At 43.0% G+C, this 27,630-nt stretch overlaps 1 protein-coding gene and 1 non-coding gene across 2 annotated transcripts in view; both read right to left on the bottom strand.

Annotated features, from left to right (window-relative positions):
- IL13RA1 (interleukin 13 receptor subunit alpha 1) overlaps window positions 1-26,201 on the bottom strand; it is a 67,968-nt gene extending 41,767 nt beyond the window's left edge. Inside the window, exons 1-5 of the mRNA XM_043458535.1 lie at window positions 26,037-26,201; window positions 19,834-19,973; window positions 14,201-14,339; window positions 12,848-12,968; window positions 844-1,031 (exon numbers count right to left, since the gene is read on the bottom strand). Coding sequence (XP_043314470.1) covers window positions 844-1,031; window positions 12,848-12,968; window positions 14,201-14,339; window positions 19,834-19,973; window positions 26,037-26,115 — 667 coding nt within the window. The 5' untranslated portion in view covers window positions 26,116-26,201. The remainder of the gene's footprint in view (window positions 1-843; window positions 1,032-12,847; window positions 12,969-14,200; window positions 14,340-19,833; window positions 19,974-26,036) is intronic.
- Window positions 21,242-21,369, bottom strand: LOC122436208. The gene has a single exon (XR_006267964.1). It is a non-coding gene; the product is annotated as a small nucleolar RNA SNORA35 (small nucleolar RNA).
- Window positions 26,202-27,630: the final 1,429 nt, after the last annotated feature.

The following is a 27,630-nucleotide window of genomic DNA, read 5'->3' as shown; positions in this document are numbered from 1 at the left end:
TTCAAGAGGGACTGTGTATCCCCCTTTTATAGATGAAGAGGAAATCAGAGTGTATATGCCATATCCCAAGTGATGAAGCTAAGACCTTAAGCAGGTATTTTGTTTTCAAGTTGAGGGAGGGCTCTTTGTAATGGACTGAAACTCGGCTGCAGTGGTTGTTCTCATTGATCTGTGCCTGGGTTATTCAGAATGTTAGACAGTTTAAATATCACTCCTGATCACTCCATCTCTAGTCTAAGCTTTTTGTTGTTGTTAAACAAAGAGACAGGTTATTCAGGAACTATATTAAATCACATTTATTCTGCAGCAGCATCCTCTGGAGTGTAAGTAAAAGAGAATAGATCTTAAGAGTCAGAGAGGGACGTCCCTGGTGGTCCAGTGGCTAAGACTCTGTGCTCCCAACGCAGGAGGCCTGGGTTTGATCCCTGGTCGGGGAACTAGATCCCATATGCTGTAACTAAAGATCCTGTCTGCCACAATGAACATCAAAGATTCCGCATGCCTCGACAAAGACCCAGTGAAGTCAAATAAATAACTAAACATTTAAAATTGTTAAAAAAAAGTCAGAGAGCCTGAGTCCCAATCTCAGTTCTACAACTAACTGCTTGCTCTAAGGCTCAGCATATGCATAAGTAAACATGGATAAAGCATGTGGCATATGTGCACAATAAATATGAGAATTTACAAGCTTGCTACTTTTAACAAGGAACAAAGAAAAAGATACATGAATATAGTCCCTTTTTTCTGGGAAGATCTTCAAACCAAAATCATCATTTTTTTATCAGTCGTATTGATGACATAATACTTTGATCCACACTGTCGTGAAGTACTTCTAAAACTTACCATGAGAAGTTAAAGGCACTATATTGTAGGATGGTCTGATTTTTCCTGCATTGTCTTTAACCATTACTTGGACGCTGTGCTGTTCAAAACTGGAATCCTTCACCTTAGTCAGATCAAAGGAACAAGCAATGTGCTGGCCTTCTCTGTAGATGTTTTCACACTGAAGAGTTTTTCCTAGGCTTCTGTGCCTACAAGATAAAACGAGATAACTTTCTGCATTATTTTTTAACTACATATGCAAGAAACAAATACAGATGTCTGTTTGTTTTCAAATGATTAAAGATGTCCATGAAAAGCCATATTTGCAATCTGGCAGGGTAGCTTTTTTTTAAAGCCCTGTTTTATAATATGGCTCCATTTCACACTTGAGGAAGAAATGAATGTTCCTTTTTCATGAATATGGTATTTTCAATAGCTACGGAAACCATAGGAGTCCTGACTCTTTTTCCTCTTCTGTATGGGAAATGGTACGAGGCCAGGATGAGAAATTTTATGCTTCCTGAAAATGCCTTATCTGCTCAATTCCAAGTTTCCCCACTCCCTCTGTCTGCTCCTTCCTTGTTCTCTTGGCTTGTTCCTTTCCTTTCTTCTATTCTCAGAATTCACATCCAGTCTTCAGCCCTCTGTGTATTCCTCTCTATTTCTTACTCCCTCATCCACTCGCCCACTTATCACTTCCACTCCTCAACTAGAATTTCTTCACTGAGGATTCCTAATCCTGACCTACTGCCTTGGAGCCAGTCCCAGATTTCTAACTGCTCCACTTTAGAGTTCCATTCTTGCCTCAAATTCAACAGCCAAGACAGATGCCCCCTCTTCCTGGACAAACTGCCTTTTCTTCTAACCATCCCAATTGCCATCAGCCAGAGCTCATTTTCTCTGGGCTCCTTGATTAGATTAGAGCCTCTGAAGTCACCCCTCCCCCCTTTTTTATATCTTATCACCAAATTCGGTTACCTCTTTCTTTGCAAACCCTCTGGGATTCTCTGTGATATTCCCCTCACCCTATTTCATGCCCTAATCACTTGAGGCTTCATGTCTTCTCCAGATTGATCTCTCTGACATTATTAGTATCCTTTAACCACAATCCTTACCTATCAGGGGTCAGACAGAATGAAAACCACAATCACAGAAAACTAACCAAACTGATCACATGGATCACAGCTTTGTCTAACTCAATGAAACTATGAGCCATGCTGTGTAGGGCCACCCAAGACGGATGGATCATGGTGGAGAGTTCTGACAAAACGTGGTCCACTGGAGAAGGGAATTTGACTTTGGAGGCCAATGGGATTTGCTTACAGAACTTCCATAGGTCTGGGGAAACAGACTCTTGGAGGGCACAAACAAAACCTTGTGCACACCATGACCCAGAAGAAAGGAGCAGTGTCCCCACAAGAGACTGAGCCAGACTTGCCTGTGAGTGTCCAGGACTCTCTAGCAGAGGCGTGGGTCAACAGTGGCCTGCTGCCACCCAAGACAGACAGGTCATGGTGGACAGTTCTTACAAAACGTCCTCCACTCAAGAAGTGAATGGCAAACCACTTCAGTATTCCTGCCTTGAGAACCACATGAACAGTATGAAAAGGCAAAAAGATATGACACTGAAAGATGAATTTCCCAGGTCGGTAGATGCCCAATATGGAGAAGAGTAGAGAAATAGCTTCAGAAAGAATGAAGAGACGGAGCCAAAACGAAAACAAACCCCAGTTGTGGGTGCGACAGGTAAAGGAAGTAAAGTCCGATGCTATAAAGAACAACATTGCATAGGAACCTGGAACGTTAGATCCATGAATCAAGGTAAATTGGAAGTAGTCAAACAACAAGAGTGAACATCAACATACTAGGAATGAGTGAACTAAAATGGACACAAACGGGCAAATTTAATTCAGATGACCATTATATCTACTATTGTGGGCAAGAATCCCTTAGAAGAAATGGAGTAGCCCTCAGAGTCAACAAAAGATTGTGAAATGCAATACTTGGATGCAATCCCAGAAAAGCAAAATGATTTCTGTTCATTTGCAAGGCAAACCACTCAATATCACAGTAATCCAAGTCTATACCCCAACCACTAATGACAAAGAAGCTGATGTTGAACAGTTCTATGATGACCTACAAGACCTAGAACTAACACCCAAAAGAGATGTCCTTTTCATCATAGCAGACTGGAATGCAAAAGTAGGAAGACAAGAGATACTGGAAGTAACAGGTAAGTTTGGCCTTCGACTACAAAATGAAGCAAGGCAAAGGTTAACAGAGCTTTTCCAAGAGAACCCACTGGTCATAGCAAACACTGCCTTCCAACAACACAAGAGATGACTCTGCACATGGACATCACCTTATGGTCACTACCAAAATCAGACTGATTATATTCTTTGCAGCCAAAAATGGAGAAGCTCTATACAGTCAGTAAAAACAAGACCGGGAGCTGACTGTGGCTCAGATCATGAACTCCTTATTGCAAAATTCAGACTTAAATTAAAGAAAGTAGGCAAAACCACTAGACCACTCAGGAATGAGCTAAATCAAATTGCTTATGATTATACAGCAGAAGTGACAAATAGATTCAAGGGATTAGATCTGATAGAGTGCCGGAAGAACTATGGACGGAGGTTCGTGACATTGTACAGGAGGCAGTGATCAAGATAATCCTGAAGAAAAGGAAAGGCAAAATGGTTGTCTGAGGAGGTCTTACAAGCTGAGAAAAGAAGAGAAGCTAAAGGCAAAGGAAAAGAGGAAAGATACCCAACTGAACACAGAGTTCCAAATAATAGCAAGAAGAGATAAGAAAACCTTCTTCAGTGATCAATACAAAGAAATAGAGGAAAACAATAGAATGGGGAAGACTAGAGATCTCTTCAAGAAAATAAGAGATACCAAGGGAACATTTCATGTAAAGATGGTCAAAATAAAGGACAAAAATTATGTGGACCTAACAGAAGCAGAAGATATTAAGAAGAGGTGGCAAGAATACACAGAAGAACTATACAAAAATGATCTTCATGACCCATATAACCACAATGGTGTGATCACTCACCCAGAGCCAGAAATCCTAAAATGTGAAGTCAAGTGGGCCTTAGTAAGCACCACTATGAACAAAGCTAGTGGAGGTGGTGGAATTCCAGTTGAGTTATTTCAAATACTAAAGGATGATGCCATGAAAGTGCTACACTCAATATGCCAGCAAATTTGGAAAAGTCAGCAGTGGCCACAGGACTGGAAAAGGTCAGTGTTCATTCCAATTCCAAAGAAAGGCAATGCCAAAGAACGCTCAAACTACTGCACAATTGCACTCATTTCACACACTAGCAAAGTAATGCTCAAAATTATTCAAGCCAGGCGTCAACAGAACGTGAACCAAGAACTTCCAGATGTTCAAGCTGGATTTAGAAAAGGCAGAGGAACCAGAAATCAAATTGCAAACATCCCTTGGATCATCGAAAAAGCAGGAGAGTTCCAGAAAAATCTACTTCTGCTTTACTGACTATGCCAAAGCCTTTGATTTGTGTGGATCACAACAAACTCTGGAAAATTCTTAAAGAGATGGGAATACCAGACCACCTGACCTGCCTCCTGAGAAATCTGTATGCAGGTCAAGAAGCAACAGTTAGAACCAGACATGGAACAATGGACTGGTTCCAAATTGGGAAAGGAACACCTCAAGGCTGTATATTGTCACCCTGCTTATTTAACTTATATGCAGAGTACATCATGTGAAATGGTGGGCTAGACGAAGCATAAGCTGGGGTCAAGATTGCCGGGAGAAATAGCAATAACTTCAGATATGCAGATGACACCATCCTTATGGCAGAAAGTAAAGAGGAACTAAAGAGCCTCTTGATGAAAGAGAAAGAGGAGACTGAAAAAGCTAGCTTAAAACTCAACATTCAAAAAACAAAGACCATGGCATCTGGTCCCATCACTTCATGGCAAATAGATGGGGAAACAGTGGAGACAGTGAGAGACTTCTTTTATTGGGCTCCAAAATCACTGCAGATGGTGCATGCAGTGCATTATTAATTCAGTGAATTATTAATTCAGCCATGCAATTAAAAGACGCTTGCCCCTTGGAAGAAAAGCTATGACCAACCTATATAGCATATTTAAAAGCAGAGATATTACTTTGCCAACAAAAGTCCATCTAGTTAAAGCTACGGTTTTTCCAGTAGTCATGTATGGATGTGAGAGTTGGACCCTAACGAAAGCTGAGCATGGAAGAATTGAAGCTTCTGAACTATGGTGTTGGAAAAGACTCTTGAGAGTCCCTTGGACTGCAGGGAGATCAAACCAGTCCATCCTAAAGGAAACCAATCATGAATATTCATTGGAAGGACTAATGCTGATGCTGAAGCTGAAGCTCCAATATTTTGGCCACCTGAAGTGAAGAGCTGATTCATTGGAAAAGACCCTGATGCTGGGAAAGATTGAAGGCAGGAGGAGAAGAGGATGATAGAGGATGAAATGGTTGGATGGCATCACCAACCTGATGGACATGAGTTTGAGAAAACTCTGGGAGATGGTGAAGGACAGGGAAGCCTGACGTGCTAGATTCCATGGGGTTACATAGAGCCGGACATGACTGAGCGGCTGAACTGACCCGCACTGAACCACTGCCAGATCAATGTTCCATAGCATGGGGTCATCCTAAGTGTCTTACTCTACTGTGTGGCTCTAAATTCTGATATCTTCTTTCTCATTTCCAAGAACCTCTACATTGACCTTTCCCCAATGATCATCCAGCACAGTAGAGGCAGACAGAATGTGCTCATTACAGTTTTTGTTTAGGTTATCAAAGGATTCTGTTTTATAGTAACTAGCAGAAGACACAGAGTTAAGCCTTACATCATCAGTCACAAGGGAGATGTACAAACGTTCTGCAGAAAAGGAAGACAATCTAGAAAATGAACTAAGAGGAAAGAGTCCCAAACCCTTGATTTGTTTACTTGAGAATCATCTGTGGTCATGTGAAAAATGCAGGTCCCTCCACCCCTCTCCCAGAGAATCCTACTTAGAAGGTTTTGCCCAGGGACTAAGATAAGCATTTTGACAGCAATTCTCCAGGGGACTGTGCTACAAATCCAGTCTTATAAAAAGCATATCTTTCCCATAAATACAGTCAGTTGATCTTTGACAAAGGAGCAAAGGCAATACAATGGAGCACAGATAGTCTCTTCAACAAATGGTGCTGGAACAACCGGATATTCACATGCAAAAAAAAAGAATCTAGTCACAGACCTTATATTCGTCACAAAACTAAACTCACAATGGATCACAGATCTAAATGTAAAGTGCAAAACTATAAACCTCCTAGGAGAAAACCTAGACAATCTTGGGTATGGTGACGACTTTTTAGATACAACATCCAAGGCATGATCTGTAAAAGAAATAACTGATAAGCTGAATTTCATTAAAATTAAAAACTTCTGCAAAAGATAATATCAAGAGACTAAGAAAAGAAGCCAAACACTGGAGGGGCAGGAGAGAAAATATTTGCAAAAGACACATCTGATAAAGGGCTATCAGCCAAAATATACAAAGAACTCTTAAAACTGAACAATAAAGCAAAATACTCAACTAAAAAATGAGCCAAAGATCTGCAGAGACACTCTACCAAAGACATACAGACGGCAAATAAGCACATGTCATTGGAGAAATGCAAATGAAAGCAACAAGATACCACTACACACTGGTCAGAATGCCCATAATCCAGACATTGGCAATATCAAATGCTGATGAGGGTGTGGAGCAACAGGAACTTTCGCTTATTGCTGGTGGGAATACAGAATGGTACAGCCACTTTGGAAGACAGTTTCTTAAAAACCAAATATGTTCCTACCATATGATTAGCAATTGTGCTGGTATTTACCAAAAGAAATTGAGACCTTACATCTACACAAAAACCAGCATACAAAAGTTTAAAGCAGCTTTATTCATCATTGCCAAAGCTTGGAAGCAACCAGAATGTCCTTTAGTCGCTAAATGGATACATAAACTGTGATACATCCAGACAGTGGAATATTATTAAGCACCAGAAAGAAATGAACTATCAAGCCATGAAAAGATATGGAGGAATGTTACATGTGTATTACTAAGTGAAAAAAGCCCATCTGAAGATGCTACATACTGTCTGATTCCAACCAGACGAAATCCTGGAAAAGACAAAACCAGGAGAATAAACAAATCAATGGTTGCCAGGGGTTGGGGTAGAGGAGAGATGAATTAGTGGAACACAGAGGATTTTTAGGGCAATGAAAGTACTCTGTATGGTAATTATAACAATGGATATATGTCATACATTTGTCCAAACCCATAAAATGTAGAAGACCAAGAGTGTGTCCCTAATATAGACTATATAGAATTTTGGTGGTGATGATGTATATCAGTGTAGCTTCATCAATTGTAACAAATATACTATTGGTGAGGGATATCGATAATGGGGGAAGCTATTAATTGTAGGAACAGTTGGTATATGGAAAAATCTCTGTACCTTCCTTTCAATTTTGTTGTAAACCAAGAACTGCTTTAAAAATGTCGTTTTAAAAAAATGAAAACAAAAAAAATTTTTTTAATTCATATCTAAAGTATTTACTTCTTCAAAGGCTGTTCAAAGAAATGTTTCAATATAGAAAGTGACCTTGTCCTTTAAGAGATAGTATATCTCCTGGTTGTTGGCCCCTGTGGTTCATGAATGAAAACAGTTTTTAAAAAACTAAGTTACAGCCATGACTGGTTCTTAGATTAGACAGGCCTGAAATGTTTTGCACCCACACAGAAATAGAAACTGAAGAAACTTACGACATTATTGTTACATAACTAAAGAGAACTATGTAGAAAGTTAATTTTTTTCAATAATGAAAGGAACTCCTCTAATGAGTAACCTTTGAGATTCCTTTTTCATTGTACCCTGAGTATTTCACACATTCTCATGGACTCCAGATAAGAAATTTTTTAAAAATCTTTTGTTGTACTTTAGAAACCATAACAAAAGGGAAAATACTGATTTTGAAGAGAAAATTTTTGAAATCTTGTGAAAGATTAGATGATAACCTAAGATAGGAGGCATTTGAGTGCTTCCTGTTAAAAACCACGCACTGAAATCCACACAATCACCCTGAGGACAGAAGGAGGAAATGGACAAATTAAAGACTATTTCCTGCACTCTAAAGATGATAAGTTTGTTAAGAAATTCCCTAAAATTCATTGGCTTGGCTAGTCTGTAGCTATTAAGGTCAGGCTCCCTTCAATGCCAGACTATCCCTGAAAAACTGGAAGTCATCGCCCTGGGGCTTCAAAAATGACTCCACGTTTTTCTGACTGGAGATTAGGGAAAAAGTCTCTGGCAGTTTGTTTGACGTGATTTTAAACTAGTATTTAAACAAATTCTGACTGTTTGATAATGAATGAGCCATGTGTCTTTCTTCTGTGGTTTTGATTGGAAAGGATCTCTCTAAGGGAGAGCAGGGAGGAAGAGGTGTGGGCTAGGTGCCAATTCTGTGAGGTGGTGGAAGAGGTCAGCTCTGTGTACTGGCTGCATCCTCAAGGGAGTGGGGATGAATAATAAAAAACCATATAGCTAGCATGTATTGCATGATTACTCTACAGATGTTAGCAATTAGGCCAACTCCAAACACTCTTCATATAACAGCCCTCAAAACATCCTTAAGAGGCAGCACTATTGTTACTACTCCCATTTTACAGATTACAAAACTGAGGCTGAGAGAAGTGACTTGCCCCAATCACGCTGCTAGTATGAAAGAGAGTCAGGATTTGAACCCAAGCAGTATGGCTCCAGAAAAGAGAATAAGGTGGTAAGGGCAAAAGGTACAGAATTTATACCAGCCTGTCCAATATAATTTTCTGAGATTATGGAAATTTGTGCTGTTTGGTACAGGAACCACTAGCCATATGTTAAATTGGCTAGTAAGACTGAGCAACTTAAGTTTTAATTTAATTTTAATTAATTTAAATTAAAATGTAAACACGGTCATGTGTGACTAGTGGCTCTTGTATTGGACAGTACAGGTCCATGTTATAGGAAGAATCCATGCTAATGACCGACTCTAGGAATGTGTATGACAAGAAGTGATGTCCCTGCTGCATTCCCCCCACCATTGCATGCCAGCAAACCCCCACTCTCTTGGGATGGATGCTATCCCATGGTTGTAGCTTATCCCTGCACCACAGCAGGAACTAAGGGCTGAAAGCCAGCCAACCAGCTCAAGCACCATTGCGGTCAGCTTTGGTAAGTACTGGGCTGAAGATGAACACTTCAGCCCAGAGGAAGAAGAATGCCTTCTTATTTGGTTGGGCCAGTTTTTGATAATTTGTTCATCCAGAGGGGATGCTAGTTTTATAATCTGCACTAAGATTCATTTTGTGCTGGTATATGCCCCAAGTTGGGGCTTTCCAGGTAGCTCAATGGTAAAGAATCCACCTGCCGATGGAGGAAATGCAGGTTTGATCCCTGGTCAGGAAGATCCCCTGGAAGAGGAAATGTCAACCTACTCCAGTATTCTTGCCTAAAAAATTCCATGTACACAGGAGCCTGGCAGGCTACAGTCAGTGGGGCCATAGGGAGTCAAACACAACTGAGTGACTGAGTACAACACGCTACTATATATAAAACAGATAACTAATGAGGACTCGCAGGAGATGTGGGTTTGATTTCTGGGTCTGGAAGTTCTCCTGGAGGAGGAAATGGCAACCCACTCCAGTATTCTTGCCTGGAAGAACCTCATGGGCAGAGAAGCCTGATGGGCTACAGTCCATGGGGTTGCAAAAGAGTCAGACACAACTGAGCAACTAAATAAAAACACATGCTCCAAGGCACTTCCCTAAATTTGTCTAATAAGAACTCCAAGAGCTAGGTTATCATCTCTCTCAGGGCTACCCTAATTTCTATATTTGGGTTACTTTCCTGCACAGTCTGCCATGGACTGAGATAAAGTTTTAAGATTTCTTCCCTTCCTTTCCCTGCCCCTGCTAAAGAGAGATTCTTTGAAGGTTTTCCCTGTGATTTTACCAATAACAACTTTAGGAAAACCAAGGGGAATTAATAGCTTAATAAACTCAGGGATCCTACAAGTTATAAGACTTCAAAGTCTATAGTAATGGCTCTCTCCAGACTTCACCAAAATATCACCAGGGCCAGGCTGCTTCTTTAAAGGCTTAGTTCTTGGGGAGGCAGATCTATTCCATCCTTCTTTCTTTTTATTCCTGAATTATAATGCTCCTGAGTTGCTTAACCTTGCCCCCAAGTCCTCACCCCAATCCTGAATGTTGTCTAACTTTGGATACTACCAAACGTTCAAAAACCTATTCATAGAGCACCTCCCGTGTATCAGGCATGGGGTGGAATAAGACACAGCCCCTGCTCTCAAGGGAGACGGCAGCCTGGAGAGGGTGACCACTAAGTAAACAGGAAATGACAATACAATGTGCTGAGTATTATGACACAGGAAAGTACAAGGTGCCATGGTACATGACAACTGCGCACGTACCTAGGCTAGAGAGGTCAAGGAAGGCTTTCTGGAAGGGAAGAGATGCCTGAGCTGAGATAAGAAGGACAAGTTAGAAGTGTCCAGGTGAACCGGCGAGGCCTGGGCCACAAGGGCATGCAGAGTGCTTCTGCTATTCTGCCTGAATGCCGGGTCTGTATGCCACTCTTCTGTTTGAGTGTCTGAAGAGTGAGTTTGAGGAACTGAAAGAAGTTCAGTGTGGGCTGGGTGGTGGGTGCAAGATGACACTGAGGCGACAGAGCCAGTTAGGAGAGCAAGCATAAAAGGCTTTGTTGCTCCTGCTGATGAGTTTGGACTTTAGGCCGCAGGCGCCAAGAACCACTGAAGGGCTTAAAGGAGAAGCAACAGGTACCACCAGCAGGCAAGTGAAACTGCAAACCTCACATGAGAATGATCTGTACTGGGGAGTCAGGGGGACGCCAGACTGACCCACGTGAATTCAATGCTGTCTGCCTTCACCCACCGTGCCCCTCAGCTTGCCTGGGAGCACCTCTGGGGACAGGGGAAGAGAGGGAATGCCAACCCCCAGGCCACCTGGGAGGTTTCTGTTCAAAAGTTCATGCGATTTTTTTGGTGTCCTATTCCATGATAGAGCCATGAGGGTTGTCACATACCAAAAATATTCATATTTTTCATCCAGTCATTGGGCAAAATGGACATTCCAGGATAAAGGCCCTGTTCATCCTATAACTTCAGAAGTTCTGGATGTGGCCCTCCATACCCCACTCTCTCAGAAACAGTCTGAATGAACGATAGATGGGGGGACAAGGCCACGTGCAGGGCACTCTGCCAACATCAGACCTCCTGATTCCCTACCTGGAATCACATAAACTAAATACCCCCAGTCCTGAGACCATTCTGCCTCAGCGCCAGCCTCCAGCCTCAGAGACATTTCCCCATCTGGGCAGTCCACCCCTTCAGCAATGCCTCTGACCTTGCTCCACCACCATGCCAAGCTCCACCCTCACTTCTCACAGAGCCTATCTACACTTCTGCAAGCCTCCATCGTGCACTCTTCTTTGTATATAAACAACTGTGTCCAGCGCTGTCACCTCTACATTGAAGCTCCAGGAGTAAAGAGACAGGTTTCTTATCTCTGCTCACCATTCAGAGCTTTACCCACTATGTATGCTGAGGTTTTATTAAATTCAGTTGATTATCCTGGTTCTTTCTTCCCTGTTCTGTTGTTAATAATCAATTCTAGGCTCCAAAGGAAAGGAAATAATGAAAGATTAATTTAGAAAGTTAACAAATTTTGTAGATACAGTCACACACAGGAAATATAAGTTATTGTCTGGGGGCACTAAACTACTTTTTAAACTCTGGGAATGATAATTTTCCTTTTGAAAGATAAATACCAATCACTCATACATTGCTGGTGAGAATGTAAAACAATACAGTTACTCTAGGAAATAATTTGGCGGTTTTTTAATAAAACTAAATATGCAATTACCATATGATCCAGCAATTACACCCTAAGGCATTTGTTCCAGAGAACTGAAAAGTGATATTCACATAAAAACCTGAATATGAATATTTATAGCAGCTTTCTTCATACTTGCAAAAAAACTGAAAATAACCGAGATATCCTTTAGTGAATAAAAGGTTAAACAAACTGATATATCCATATCATAGAACACCATTCAGCAAGAAAAAGGAATGGACTATTGATATATACAACAGCTTGGATGGATCTCCAGAGTATTATGCAGAGACTGAAAAATATAGTCAGCCTCTGACAGTTATTAATATATTTTGTATGATTCTGTTCCTGTTACATTCTTAAAATGACAAAATTATAGATGGAGAACAGATGAGTGGTTGCCAGAGGTTAGAGACTTGGGGGAGAGGAGTGTGGGGAGAGGGGGTGCAGGAAGGAGGTGGGTGTAGCTATAAAAGGGCAACTTGGGACTTCCCTGGTGGTCCAGTGGCTAAGATTCCTCACTCTCAATGCAGGGGGCCTGGGTTCAATCCCTGGTCAGGGAACTAGATCCCACATACCACAATTAAAGATCTCTCATGTAGCCACTAAGACCAGGTGCAGCCAAACTGATTAACTGATTTTAAAAAATAAATAAAAGGGCAACTAGAGGGATCCTTGTGGTAATGGAACTGTTCTGCATCTTTGCATATGATAAAACGGCATAGAACTACACACACATCCAAATGCCTGGACGGAACACTGGTGAAATTGGAATAAGGTCAGTGGACTGACTGTACCAATGTCAATTTTCTGGTTTTAATACTGCACCCTATATGAGATGTTACCATTGGAAGCAACTGGGTAAAGGATAGATAGGATCTATAATTATTTTTTAAGGTTTTCTTTTTAAATGAGACACCAAAAGCAGATGCATTTTTCATTGCAGCAAACTGTAGAAAGGAATAGGGTATTCTGTTTATGTTTTAACTAGGTTAGTTCCAAAGGTTCCTAATGCAATCACAGTCAGTCCCTCCGCAGTAAGTGTACTGTCCATACTCACCAGTAGGATAGAGTGTAGTTAGTGTCAGGACTTGTATTCCTTCCAGGGAGCCAAGTGCACTTCATGTACCTTAGGTTGTGCCAAATGCATTGGAGCTCAGTAACAGCAGACTCAGGATCACCTAGAACATCCAGCCAAGAGTTTACGACTGTCCTCTCCTTATAGTGCCAGCTAGCCAATCACTCTGAGGCCTGGGGGTGATGAGGGTGCTTCAGGCTGCTTTCCCAGAAAACTGACCCCTAACCTCTCACTCCCATTTGACCCAGAAGGCACCCAGGAGGGAGAAAACCCAAATCTAATTTGCTCACAACTTTCTCTCTCATCTCAGATTAAGAAGACATCTTTACTATCAAGGGACCCTAACTCTTGTACTCCTAACTAGAGACAGAGTTTAAAGGTCAAACAATATTTCAATCATAGGAAATGACTATGAAGTTTCCCAAATGAATGTGAAAACATAAACAACCATTAGATCTACTTGTCGTTACAAAAAAATACGTTTACTGAGTTATAATTTACCTTCCTGTCATTTGAGCAATACTGACACATCTTGTTTTAAAAATTAAAAAAACATTCCTCTTGAAGCAATTTAGGGAAAGGTAAGCAAAATATAACTCTTAGTCACTGCCTATTGTGTGTTATGGTCTTAGGAGCCAGAAAATCTTATTGATCTGAAATCTCTATGCTTAGAAAGCCTTTTAAGTTAAGATATAACATCTCTAACTTAAACGCCTTTGTTTAAAATTCACACCTGCTATCTCTCGTGATCCTTAAAAGGCTATTTTTTGTCATAATACAATTTTTGGCATCACCAATCACTTTTTGGTCATAATACAGTTTAGGCTTTATTCAGATTATTAAACTCCTCGGGAAATGAGAATAGGGGAGGTTAAGTTGTTATAAACCATGATCCCAGCCTCTTACCCATACTGAATAACATGGCTGTTATTTTTTTAAGGCACTGGACCTAGGATCTGAAGATCTACAGCAACTCACTCAGTTTCCTTCTTCCTCATAAAATCAATCAGGATAATAATACACACCTTTGTCATTTCACAGAATAAGCTTAAGAAGCTCGATTCAGGGGAAAGGCGTGTGCGTGTGTGCGTTGAGGGTGTGCCATTGTATATTACTTTCCAAATTATTCAGTACTCTATAACTACCATTATTCATTCAAGTTGTCTGTGAGCATCTCACAGTTATCAGTGTGTTGTCAGCATCTAGTACAAGTGCCTGACACTTATTAGACTTAAGTGTTTGAAAATGGAAAGAATTAATGAACACTGAACATAAGCAGGTAGATAATTTGGATGTATTCTCTAAATGCCAAGAGATAGTGCTTTCAGTTGTTACCTTCAGGGGGAGAGATGCACTTTTCCACCAAAATGCTGGGCTTTTCACTTTCATTGGTGCTGCACTGGGACCCCACCTGCAGACAGATCCTCTCATTCAGGGGCACTTCTTTTGAACGATGAGTTTCTGGAGCAATTTTCTAAGGTAAAGAAATTTGGTATTGCTGTAGCCAATGCACAGAAATACATTTATGTAATAAAACATTTGCATGCTGAAATGTGTAAAGAAAATGAAAAGTTAGCAAATGGTATGCAGTTCAGTGATTCTCAACTGGGGGTGATTCTGTTCTCCCACCCCTTGATGACATTTATTGATGTCTAGAAACATGTTTAGTTGCCATAACCGGCAGGGGGCAGAGTGAACTGCTACTGGCATCTAGTGCTGCTAAACCCTCTACAAGGCATAGGACAGCCTTCTCCCCCCCCTCACAACAAAGAATTATCCTGCATCAAATGGCAGTAGTGCCACCATTGAGAAACCCTGGTAGAAATAAAAGACAGTTCCTCACATTTTCATGTATAAACATCATGACATTTTCTATAAACCTACCATGCTAACATGTCAACTGTCTAAGAGCAATCTCAAAGGAAACACAGTGAGATTATCAAAATTCAATTCCAAGTAGATGCAGTGTAACATCAAGACTAAGGTCAAAGGAACTGGTCTAAGAATCTGGCAACTCTGGACACCTCTGAGGAGAGGAAGTAAATAAGGGGAACCTGAGGGCTGAGGAACGACTTTTCACCAAACATCTTTCTGCACTGACCATTTTGACGATCTCACATAAACATAGGAATGATAAGGGCTGACGTTATATGCACTGAGTGCAGCACACTCTTATTCTGAAAGGTAAGCTTTGTGGAACCACAGAAAGCCAACTTATAGACAGCCTACAGATAAAAATCACAAATCGTGTTATGATTTAGAATAATGAGATTAAAGGACTCTTCAGGAAATTCACATTTTCCAAGGTGAAAGAGTTGGAATTATTAAGAACGGAGCTGCTTTTAATCAGAGTTCCAAGGCGCTTCCTGTTTTGTAATAGTTTCTGACTCAAGTTGGAGACAGCATTTCCTTTTATATACGTGCTGAGAGCCATGAAGGAGAAATTTTGTCACAGTTACCTCTATCTACCACTCTAAAGGGGCTACTCTGCCATTTCACACGCCTGCCAGCAGCTGAGCATGAAGGCGACTGTGAGAGACTCTCAAAATGAGGACCCAAGGATGTCCTCTGAGAGGTAGCCAGCCAATCATCAATCAACAAACCATAGCAAAGGCACAGGGAAAAAAACAAAGACTTTATGAGACACTGAATAGCTCTAAGGACTAGCCAAGACAGCACTCTAAAAGAGGAGTTCGTTGGTCAGCCCTGGAAGAAAAGAAAAAAAATGTCTGCAAACAAAATTGTGATGGGGAGAAAAGGTGATTCGGTCCATGAACATTGAGTAGGTTTGTCCCAGCAGCAAAGCCATGCCTACCCTCAGTGGTGCCTCCAGCTATTCTGAGCCAAGGACATTTTCACAACAAATTCCTGACTCCTTGCCAAGGAACCTACTTATCATTTGGCTTTCCATATAGTTGCTGCCTACAGGGATGGAACATACTAGCTGTGCCAACAAAAGCCTCTTGAGACTGTTTTACCATTATTGTTCTCATGGTGAAGTAAGGAACTGGTCCTGGATTGATAAATGCATGCTGAGGAAATGAGGTTTCTCAAAAGACTCTTGAGAATGTTTTGGCATTATTGTTCCCATGATGAAGTAAGGAACTGACCCTGGATTGATGAATGTGTGCTGAGGAAGTGAGGTTTCTCAACCTGTGAAGCTGATGACCAGTCTCAGGATTTTTGGTGATGATGGCAGGGAAGCTCTGAATGCACATTTCACCAACCACACTATTTTACTGAGCAAAAAATATACCCCTGAAGGAGCCGCCCTGACCAAGAATCCTTGATAATTCTTTGAGTTTGCCCTTTGAGGACACCCAGGGGAAAATGTATGGTCAAATGCCATCAGTGAGAATCATCAATGAAAAATCTCAGTTCTCTTATTATACTAGATATTGTTCCAGTGAGTGGGCTGGGGAGTTTTATTACACAAGTATTTTTAATAAATAGAATTTCTTAAATTAAAAACATACTTTAGTACCTAAATCTGAATCTTTTGTTTTGGGCATATGAATAATAAAATAACTTAGAAAAGACATGGTAGGGGAAAAGATAAAATACTTAAAAAAATATTCTCTTCTGAAGCTCAAGGCAAATAATATTAAACTGGCATGAATAAAGTAGGAATCCCAGTTGTCAATGACTGCCAAGTCAAGTGTGCCTCTCTCTATCAGACCAGGAACCAAATCCCTCCCAGCAGATCTTGATGAAGTATGTCTGATGGCTCCCACGTGACTTTCGGCTGTGGTGACTCATTCTACTGGTAGCTGTTGTATGACATTATGCTCCACCCCTCAGAGAGTCTGGGCTTCTTTGAAAATTTATCAGAAATCAAGGCCAGAGTCCTGAGCCTATCCCTCCCCCTCAAGACCAATGTTCATTTGGCTAGGTTGCAGCTTTCCCAATTCCTAATCCTTTCTCAGAAGGAAAGGGGGGTCAGCTTGACCTTTAGCCTCTTTGGATTCCTAGACAGAACAACAGCCTTTTAATTTATTCACCGAGTGAGACTCACCTGTCTCTTGGTGATGAAAGAAATCTAAAATCTGAGGCCAGATCCTTCTAATTGCCAGATTAGATATCACTAAAACACTGGTGGAGGGCAGCCACTTGAACTAGTCTTCTATTTTTTTTTTTAAATTATCTACGATTCTCTATGTCTCATCTTAATGTTTCTCCAATCTGAAGACTGAAAATGACCTCAATGATTTACCTCATTTAGCAATCTGGGACCATTAGATGGTCACAAAAACACCATAACACATACATGCTATTATAATGCCACTGCATCAATATGCTTCAAAGCATATATACACCCCATGGGCCTTCCCTGGTGTCTAAGTGGAAAAGAATCCACCTGCCAAGCAGGAGATGTGGGTTCAGTCCCTGAGTCAGGAAGATCCCCTGGAGAAGAAAATGGCAATCCACACCAGTATCCTTGCCTGAGAAATCCCATGGAGAGAGGAGCCTGGCAGGCTACAGTCCATGGGGTTGCAAGAGTCAGACACGACTTAGTGACTAAACAATAACAATATGTACATCCCAGTGTAATCTCACAACCTTAATGCTATATTCAAAGTACAGAGAGAGGGGAAGAAAATCTCTCCTGCCATTGATTCTCAGACTCAGGATTGTAAACTTCAAAAGGACCAGACAGGAAATCCCCCATCACTGATTGGAAGTGATAATCTGTGTTTATCACAATCCTGACATTGGTAGCCTTCAATGCTGCAAATGCCTGCAATAAATGAATAGGCCTTAGGCAGAGGCCACCCTTTATAGGTTTCTTTGGGAGCAAAAGGGAGGGACCAAGATTAAACAATAATACTGGTTGAACCATACATATGACCTATAAAAGAAACAATTTTACATGATTCGATCTAACAGTAATCATAATAAAAGCTAACAATTACTGAACACTAACACTGTACCAGGTATATCACAAACCTTATCTCCTTTCATAAATGTACACCATTCATATGAAGTAAGTATTTTTACTAGACTTCCCCCACCCTCCAACATTTTACAAACAAGAAAATGGAGGCTCAGGCTCAGAGAAGTTAAATGACTTGCCTGTCTAAGGCCACAAGACTTGAAAGGGGAAGAGACAAAATTTCCAACCCAATTCTGATTCCACTGCCTCCTAAAGTTACTTTTATATCTAAGTTTCTGTAACTATACTGAGGAGTCAGCCCCATTTCTAGGCTGGCATATCAGCATATTTAGCTGACTGATCCTTGAGCATGGCTGACAGGCTAATGAACAAGGCCCTGTTAGAAAGATGGTGATCTCTCCTGGGGGTTTCAGTTAGATTATTTAGGTGACACACTAAAAAGGGTCTTTCCTGTAATTTCTCAAGGCTGAACTACAAGAAGCTGTCACTAAGACTCCAACTGTCTAAGGCCCATCCTTGGGAACAAGAGGAAGCCAACAGTGTGAAAAGGGGAACTGGTCTACCAGAGTTTCACTGGCTTCCGCATTTGGAGGACCTCTCTTAAAAGGCAAATACTCGGAACTGATCAGTCTCTTATCAATCGACATCTAAACTACAATTAACACCTCTGTGGGAAGGCAGATTAGCAAGTTCCCCTCCAGAGGGAGAGCCCATTTCATCCTCACTTCATTAAGCTTTCCCATTCATTAGTTTTGGTGTCCTAGCAAGCCAGAGAGGTGTAAAGCCACAGTTTACACACAAGGAAATGAAGGCTCAGAGAGGTTAAGGACTTTACCCCAGGCCACTGAGCTAGCTGCATGGTGCACTAACTAGTTCTCCAGACTCTTCCTGCCACCAAACTGCCTGGACATGATGATTCCACAGTTCACTGAGCCAAAGTACTGTCATTAATAACAACTTCTCATTGGCCTCCTCAAAATCCTGGGCAAATTCAACCCCAAACATCCTCCATCTTCCCCACCCACACACTGAAAGAAGATAGAGTCACCCCTCTTACATGGGAGGGGCATTGGTTCCAGGGCCTCCTGTGGACACCAAAATGTGTGGATGTTCAAGTCCTTTATTTAAAATGGCCTAGTGTTTGCATATGACCTCTGCCCATCCTCTCCTATACTTAAATAATCTCTGGATGACTTATAATACCTAGTACAATGTAAATGATATGGAAATAGTGGCCAGTTTGAAAAATTCAAGTTTTGCTTTCTGGAACTTTCTGGGATTTTTTTTTCCTGAATATTTTCCACCTGCAGTTGGTTGAGTCTGCAAATGCAGAAACCAAGGAGTGTATACAGGTATAAAACAGTTCTGAACAGAAAATATGATGCTTTGAGGAACCTGTCAACTATAAGGGGCTACAAACCAATAAGGCTCTTAAGAGAAATCTCCATTAAATATGATTATCAAAAAGAATCCGAAATCTTGTTAACAAAAATTCACTGAAATCGGTTGCACATCCGACTGGGAAAAGCTGAAAGTTTCTCTCATTTTTCCTCAAACATCAGGGAATCTTCTAGTCAATCCCACCTTTCACAGACATCTTATTTTTTTCACTTTCCATATGGCCATTTTCTTTGGCATCACATAGATCTTGCATATCTACCTGTGCATGTGATTAATGAGATGGTAAATGAGAAAATTCCCTGAGAAACTGAGAGTCTTATATAAATACAGTGCTTCAGGCAGCAACACAGAAACCAATTTTAACATAATTAATTATTCATGGAGTGCCTATAGGAACCAATTTTAACATAATTAATTATTTATGGAGTGCCTACTAGACAATGATACCTAATATTTCCTAGGACAGTAATAACCTCAATTGTATTTGATTAGCAAATATTTTCTGATGTTCACAGTTTTGGACATAGTTGTTTCCATAATTTTCCCAGTTAAAAAATTTGGACACAACTTAAAGTAAAAACCCCACTTTGAAGTTAGAATGTGGCTCATTCTTAGCTCCAACTCACAGTTGTTCACTTTACCTTATCAGTGTGATTTGTTCCAGAAAACTTACCTTATCCTGGTTGTTGCCAAAATGACTGAAATACTTTAGACTACAATTCGGACTGGCTCCCTCAGGAGGATTCCATGTCCATATGATGGTGCAGAGGTTTTCAACAGAAACACTCAAATTTGTCACAGGTGGCTGAGATTCTGTTCAAATCAAGCACAGGAAACACATTTATCAACAGCAGCCAGTGTTTTCAATGGTTCATTTCATTTTTCCTCCAAGTCCCAGAGGCCAGGAAACATAAAACTGAGTTAATGAGAGCTAACATTTACTGACCCAGGTAGTATCCTAAGTACTCTCCACAAATGAATCTGCTCAGTCCTCACAACCTTAGGAGACAGGGACTATCAGCTTGTAAAGATGAGGCGACCGAGACAAGGGCTTTGAGTCACTTGCCCCATATCCCATGGCTGGTAAATGACAGAGCTGAGATGCAAACCCAGGAAGTGTGGCTCCCATGCCGCATCACCTGCCATAGGGTAAACTCAGAGGACAGTATATTCTTAAATGTCCAACTTTTCCTCCTGTGGGTATTTGGGGTCCCCTACACTTCCTCACCAAAGGGCACTCGATATAGACACCTCCCTCTCAGCAGTTCTGTGAATGTGTTGAAGCGGCTCATCTTTAACTGTGCTTGCTAACGTGACCTGGTAATTGTTTTTTAATGACTATTCCAAAGAAGTACTGAGAGAGAGATTTAACAGCCCTGGTTGCTCCCCTGAGGTCTGACACTAAACAGCTGGAACTGTAGCTTTGGCGAATCTGAAGAGGGAAGAGAAGAGGAGAAACAGTGAACCAATGTCTTGAAAAATGTGTTTCATTTGGAGAAAACCCACCACTGTTTCCACCAAGTATTTACTGACTCTATTATTTTGGACTCAGCTCTAAGACCAGGGAAAGGAGTTTTCATGCTTCTGCCAAATGCAGGGAAGGAAACAGAGAGGGAAAGGAAATATCATTTCAAACTTTCCTGAGAACTTCCAGGACTACCAAAATCACCCCCCAGAGACTGGATAAGGGCTTCTCTGTACTATCTTTGCAACTTTTCTATAAGTCGAAAATTATTCCAAAACTCAATTATTTAAACTAATGGAAACTTAATCATTATTAATTACTTAAGAACTACAGCTATATTAACTTATCAATGGGTAGTTATATTTTATACTCTATGCCAACACTTTGGAGTACTCTGGGCCTCTTACATGATATGCAATATTTACAGCATTACCTTCCTTTTTAACGGAACAAAAAAATGCCATCTGTCCCAAAACATCAACCCGACAGGCACTATGTAGTTGTGATTCCCCCCAAAATCAGTTTTCTACACAGCAGCCTGCACCGGCCCTGAATTCTCAATATTCGGCCCACCATTCCTGACTCAACTACCATTAGCATTTCTGAAAGGTAGACCAAAGGCCCAGCTGTGGGGAGGAGCAGCCCATAGCAGGCCAAGTCCTTGTAGAAGCAGGGCGTTCCTATTGCACTGCATTTAAACCCAGCTGGTGCCAGGGGGCACCAATGGCTCAGGCGACAATGATTTTAAGGTAAGATTTTAAGTGATTAAAAGTTAGGATTTAAGTTAGGACTTAATATACAGTTATTCCATTTTGGCTTTTCTGGCATCACATCAATGATATTTCTGAAGACAAATCGTTTATCAGGTATACAGCCTTTAATAAAAACTTTGTTCCTACTGGAGACCACACTCTACTTTAGGATTATCTCCCTTACTGTGCAGTTTCCAGAAACGCACTGCACCAAAAGTCCAGGAGAGCTGGTTTAGCCCTTCCTGACATATTTATTGCCTTCTCAACCACCTCCCACTCCCACACAGAAATTAAAGCCCTCACAATAAAAATATTACCTATTTATGGTTCGCTTTAAATCATACCCCAATTTTCAAGGTAGTTTCAGACTTTTTAAAATCTATCTTTTAACCTTGGTGTTTTAATAGAACATTAGCCTCCCCTATTTCCCATCTCTCAAATGGATTTCTTTTTTGCCCATTTGTTCTGAAGTAGATCCCTGGCTCAGGAAGATCCCCTGGGGAAGGGAATGACAACTGACTCCAGTATTCTTGTCTGAAGAATTCCATGGACAGAGGAGCTTGGCGGGCTACAGTCCATGGGGTCGCAAAGAGTAGGACATGGCTGAGCGATTAACACACAGAGACACACACACACATCCTTTAGTCAGATCTTCTAACTCGTTTGCATTTTAGGGTATTTGTGGCTCTCTGCCATCCTTTTTTTCCCTAATAATTCCTTCCATTTCTCTTGAGATTCTTCTACTTCCTATACTTTAAAACACACACTCACAGAAAGTTTAAATACAATCTGCAAATGTTTAAACGTATCTGAATACATGTATGTGGGTATAATACATCCAGACTAATTCATAAACAAGTGGAGACTGTGCTTCTTGTAAAGCTCTCTAACAGCTCTTCATCTGTAAGACATTTCATTTCAGCATAGTATAGTGATTAAGAGCACAGACTATGGAGCCAGGCTGCCTGAACTCAGATGCCAGCTCTGTTACTTACTAGCCAGCAAGTTACTTAACCTCTCTGCCTCTCTCTGCATCTATAACATGAAGATGATAATTATAATCAAAGAAAATTGTTATTATGAGGATTAAATGAGTTACTACAGATGAAAAGCCCCAAACAGTGCCTGGCACAGAACAAGGGCTATGTAAATACGTGCTATGTGTTTTCTTTTTGAAGAGACCAACAGTTCTGAACGGTTGCTTTGGTTTTCTATGGAATTGATATCTGCCCATGGCCTTAGAGACAGAACAAGCTTATCTGCCTGATAAACTTTTCTTAGGCACCTAATTCCAACCATTTCTTAAGGGTTGATCACTGACCGGAAAGGGGAGTGGGAAGGCCAGGGGGACTCAAGTTAACTACCCTTGATTAAACTTCAAACCTCAAGTGACTCTGTATGGTCATTTAGTGCAAGATCCCATTCTAATTCCGAATGAATATGTTCAATGCTGTCTCTAATAATAAGGCTTAACTCAAAGCTTGTGCTCCCTCTCGTTCAGTCACAGGAGCTGGCAGAAGCATGCATATGTTGGGAAAAGTCAAGGAAATCACGAGTCATACGTGAGTCATCCATCTCCTTCCTTTACATCTTAATCACCAACCTCTTTCAGTGCTTTCCTTGCAACACCTCTCTTAATTATCCTGATCATATTCAGGTGCTCTGCTGGGTCTCATGAGGCAGGCAAACATACAGCAGTAAGGCCCGGGCCTGGACAGAAGATGTGCATGACCCATCTTTTTCTAGGGGCCACCTCCAATCCTAGATTCCTGCAGAGCTTTGCACTCTGGTGACCCCCCCAGCCCCACACTCAGTCAAGTCTTCCTGTTGACCTCTCTTTCAGTGTCATTCCCCTCCCTCTGCACCCCAACTCAGCTTCAAGGGCAAATGAAGCCTTTCTGCCTTGACTGGTTTGGCCAATGCACCCTCCTGCCAAGCTGGACTCCTCATTGAGCCCACAGGGGCACACCGCCATTACTTCTGAGCCTCTGCTCCTGCTCTCCTCCTGAACTGGGAATAACTTCTCCTCCACCAACTCAAATGTCACCTACCCTAAAAGTCTAGCTCAAATTTTATTTCTTCCTCAGAATTCCCAGCCCTCAGCTTCCCCTCTTCTGAATGCCTATGGTACTTATTGTTTGGACTACACAGTCTGGCAGTCATTAAGCAAGTCCCCAATACATGATCATTCGCTTTTTACCAACGGCCTGTACACACTTGCATGAATGCCAACCAGTCCTGCCCTGCTGCTCTGAGAGAGGCCCAGCTCCCCTCCCAGCCAAGGACTCCCCTCATTTCTGCAGAGGGAGGCACTGAATGCAGTGGTTAGGGGCATGGTCTCTGGAAGCGACTGCTGGGGTCAGAAGCCTAGCTCCCTCCTACAGTCTACCACCTACGAGACTCTGAGCAAGCCTCTGGGCCTTGCTGTGCCTCAGTTTCCTCCTATACAAAACAAGAATGGTAACAGCACCAACAGGAGAGGTTCTGTGGAAAGATAAAATAGGTCAAGTGGAAAACTTGAACACTGCCCGGCATAGAGTAAACACTATATAAATGCTAGTTGTTATTAAGAATGCCAAAATGTGGGCTTACCAATCTAAACAGACTAAAACTAAGCTGGTAACCTAATCATTTTTATAAACACTCAAAAGATTAGAGCTGAAGGAGCCCTTAAAACTTACAGAGTTCAATCTCCTTTCACAGAGAACACTGTTGCACAAGGGAGGGAAATGACCAGTCCTGAAGTCCCACAGCTGGGAAAGGTCAGACCATTATAATAGTCAAGTCCCCTGTTTTGTTTTGCTTTTTTTCCCCCCACCATATCTTAATGCAATTGTATCAATATTTCCAATGGGAAAAAGTTCCTGTATTTCTAAGTAACTAAGTCACCAATGAACCTCTGTGACAAAACTGATTAAGTTGGGGATTGCCAGTATTAGCTAGAGTCAGCTGTTTGTTGTTCCAGGTGTGAGGTGTGTGGGAGAGGGAGTCTGAAGGAGGGAGGGGACTGGAGTAGCACTGTGAAAATCAGGAGACTAAGGAGATGGGTGGCTTCCCTGCTGGCTCAGCCGTAAAGAACCCGCCTGCAATACAATGCAATGCAGGAGATGCGGGTTTGATCCCTGGGTTGGGAAGATCCCCTGGAGAAGGCTATGGCAACCCACCCCAATATTCTTGCCTGGGAAATCCCATGGACAGAGGGGCCTAGAGAGCTACAGTCCATGGGGTCGCAAAAGAGTTGGATGTGACCAAGTAACTAAATGACAACAACCAAGGGGATGGGTGACTCTCCTCCCTTCTCTGGACTGTAGCTGCCCCATGATTATGGAAACCAGATCCCCCCCCCCCAAGTGAAGTAGGAGCATGGGGGGCACAACGATTACACAATATACTCTAAGGCTCTAAGCCAATGCACAAAACCTGGCTCAGTACTAAAGAAGGCAGGCACTTGAATGAATGACTGACAAACTACAAACTTCCCTCAAGTCTCTACTCAAATGCCGCCTTTTCAGTGGCAGTCTACGTAGTCCACCCTATTTACGATGGCAAACCCCTGGACTGCTTTGTTTTTCTCCATAGTACTTATTGCCCTCTAACATACTTTATATTTTACTTTTCCCCCCTTATTCCGACTCTACCAATAGCATACCAGCTCCAAAGGGCAAGGACTCGATCTGTTTTGCTCATCACTGTATTCTCTGCCCCTAGAACACTGCCTGGCACAGGGCACACAGAGTCTGCATACGTTTTGTTGACTGAATCAATAGAGGGCATCCAAGTTTCCTAATCAACATTTCAACTTGGATTTCAAAGCCCAAAGCACCGGTTGAAAAAGCAATAAACAAACTGTGGGTGTTCGTGTCAACGTGACAATAAAACCTATCAACTCTGGAGCTGCTATCGTCACCAAAAACACGTCCAGAAGGCCGCTCAGGCCAAAATCTGTCCCTCAGGAATTCATTAGTGCCCCCTCCCCCAAGTTTTCACAGTAACTCGGGTTGATTAATTTAAATGGCCGCACCAGGTGAGGAGTATATGAGAACTCGTATCTGTGCAACTTTTCTCTAAATCGAAAATTATTCCAAAATATAAAAGTTACTAAAGAAAAAAGCATCCACGCGGATGGTGCTCTGGATTTTTCCCATGGATTTCTTGTACGACAGAGGAGACACGTCCTTTGCCTACAGGGACTAGGCGCTTCAGAGGTTCCCTTCGACTGCCACCTCGCTGGACCCGCCGCGCAAGGAGCCTCGGAGCGTCACCCGCTCTCCCGGACCTTGGTCGCCGTCCCCGCGGGCTCCCGGCCCCTCATCCCCTCTCCGGGCCACGGGCGACACTCCCGCCGCCGACCCCGCGAACTCCTTTCGGGCCCCAGGCCTTGGCGCCAGGCTCCTCGGCGCTGCCCGACGGCCAAGGGAAGTGTGGCGACAAGCCGTCGTCCTCCCGCCCCGCCGCCCCCGCCGCCCGGGATCCGGGAAAGCCCGGTCGTCCCGGGTCCCCCAAGCTCGAGCGGGGCGCGGGAGGCGCCTACTGCCGCGGCCGCGGGTTGTCCCGAAGAGGGCCCTCGACCCCGACTCCCGCCGCGGCCCTCGGCCCCAGGCGCCCCGGCGGGCCTCTCGGCCGCGATTCCCGCTGCCCCGGCCGGGGGACCGTACTCACCCGCGGGCGCAGCCACGCCGCCACGGCCGGCGTAGAGCAGCAGCGCCCACAGCCCGCAGAGCCGCGCCGGCCGCTCCATGCAGCCCCTCGCTCGGAGCCCGGCCGGGCTGCAGCCTCCGCAGTCTCCGCCTCTTTCGCTCCCTCTCCCACTTCCCGGCTCCGCCGCCCTGGAGGCTGGGGGGGGGCGGCGCAGACGGGAAGGGCCGCCCCGCCCACCGGCCGCAGGTAACCCCGGGGCCAGCGCCGCGGAGGGGCGGGGCGCCCGCGGCTCCAGCAGCGGCTTCCGAGGCGCGACACCTGGCCCCGCGGCAGCCGAGCCTCCGTCGCGTCCCGGGAGTTCGATCGCCGGCCAGGCAGAGCGGCCCGGACCTCGTCGCGGCCCGGCCCCGGCGCCGCCGGGCTCGGTGCGAACGGTGGGCAGCCCGGAGGAGCCTCGGACATGCCCAGCCGATCACCCGGGCAGGGCAGGGCGGGCTCCGGGAAGGAGACTTGACCTGGACTTCTGGAGTCTCAGAGTGCAATCGTTGGCCTCAGCCCTTGTTTCCTAAACTCTGAGTCCAGGGTTAGAAATCCCAGGCCTGACTTCACACGGTGCGCTTGGAAGACCAAAGAGGGCCCTTGGTGGGAGCGCGTTATGTGAAGGTATATTTAATGGAAGATAAATTTGAATGCTGGTGATACATAATGCTAAGTTGAACATAGAAAGAAAGAAAAAGGCTAAATTTTAAATATGAGAGACAGTGCCATACTGGGCTTCCCAGGTGGCTCAGTTGGTAAGAATCTCTCTGTAATGCAGGAGACCCAGGTTCGATCCCTGGGTGGGAAGATCCTCTGGAGGAGGGCATGGCAACCCACTCCAGTATTCTTGCCTGGAGAATTCCATGGACAGAGAAGCCTGGCGGGCTACAATCACGGGGTCGCGAAGAGTCAGACAGGACTGAGCGTTTGAGCACAACAGAGTACCATACTATGTACTTGGATTTTTCAAAACTCACAGCCAACTTTCTACACACTTCTTTTTCATAGATATATATTGGGAGATGGAAGGTGAGCTGGAAAAATATGCACTGAATAGGTTGAAAGTGGGTGATTGTGAGGATTAAGGACGATGAGGATGGAGGAAGAACCCTTTAGTTTTCCTGTGGCTGCTGTAACAAATTATCACAAATTTAGTGGCTTTAAACGACCCAGTTTTATTATATTCATATTAGAATTCTGTAGGTCAGAAGTCTCATTGTACTAAAATCAAGCTGTAGGCAGACCTGTGTTCACTTCTGGAGGTTCTGAGGGTGAATCTATTTCCCTGCCTTTTACAGCTTCTAGAGACTGCCTACATTCCTTGACTGGTTCCTGTACCACTTAGACCTCTGCTTCCCTTGTCACATCTCTTTCTCTGACTCTGACCCTCCTGCCTTCCTTTTTCATTTATAAAAATCCTTGTGATTTGATTGGACCCACCAGATATAGAGAAGCTAGTGGTTGGGATAGGGGAATGGGAGGTACAAACTACTGGGTGTTAGATAGGTAGCAAGGATGTATTCTACAACACGAGGAATATAGCCAGTATAACTGTAAATGGAGTGTAATCTTTTAA

Source organism: Cervus canadensis, chromosome X, assembly GCF_019320065.1.
Source record: "Cervus canadensis isolate Bull #8, Minnesota chromosome X, ASM1932006v1, whole genome shotgun sequence".
NCBI classification, from domain to species: domain Eukaryota; kingdom Metazoa; phylum Chordata; class Mammalia; order Artiodactyla; family Cervidae; genus Cervus; species Cervus canadensis.
Note: the sequence above shows the minus strand (reverse complement) of the source record. Positions and strands in the feature narration are given on the sequence as shown.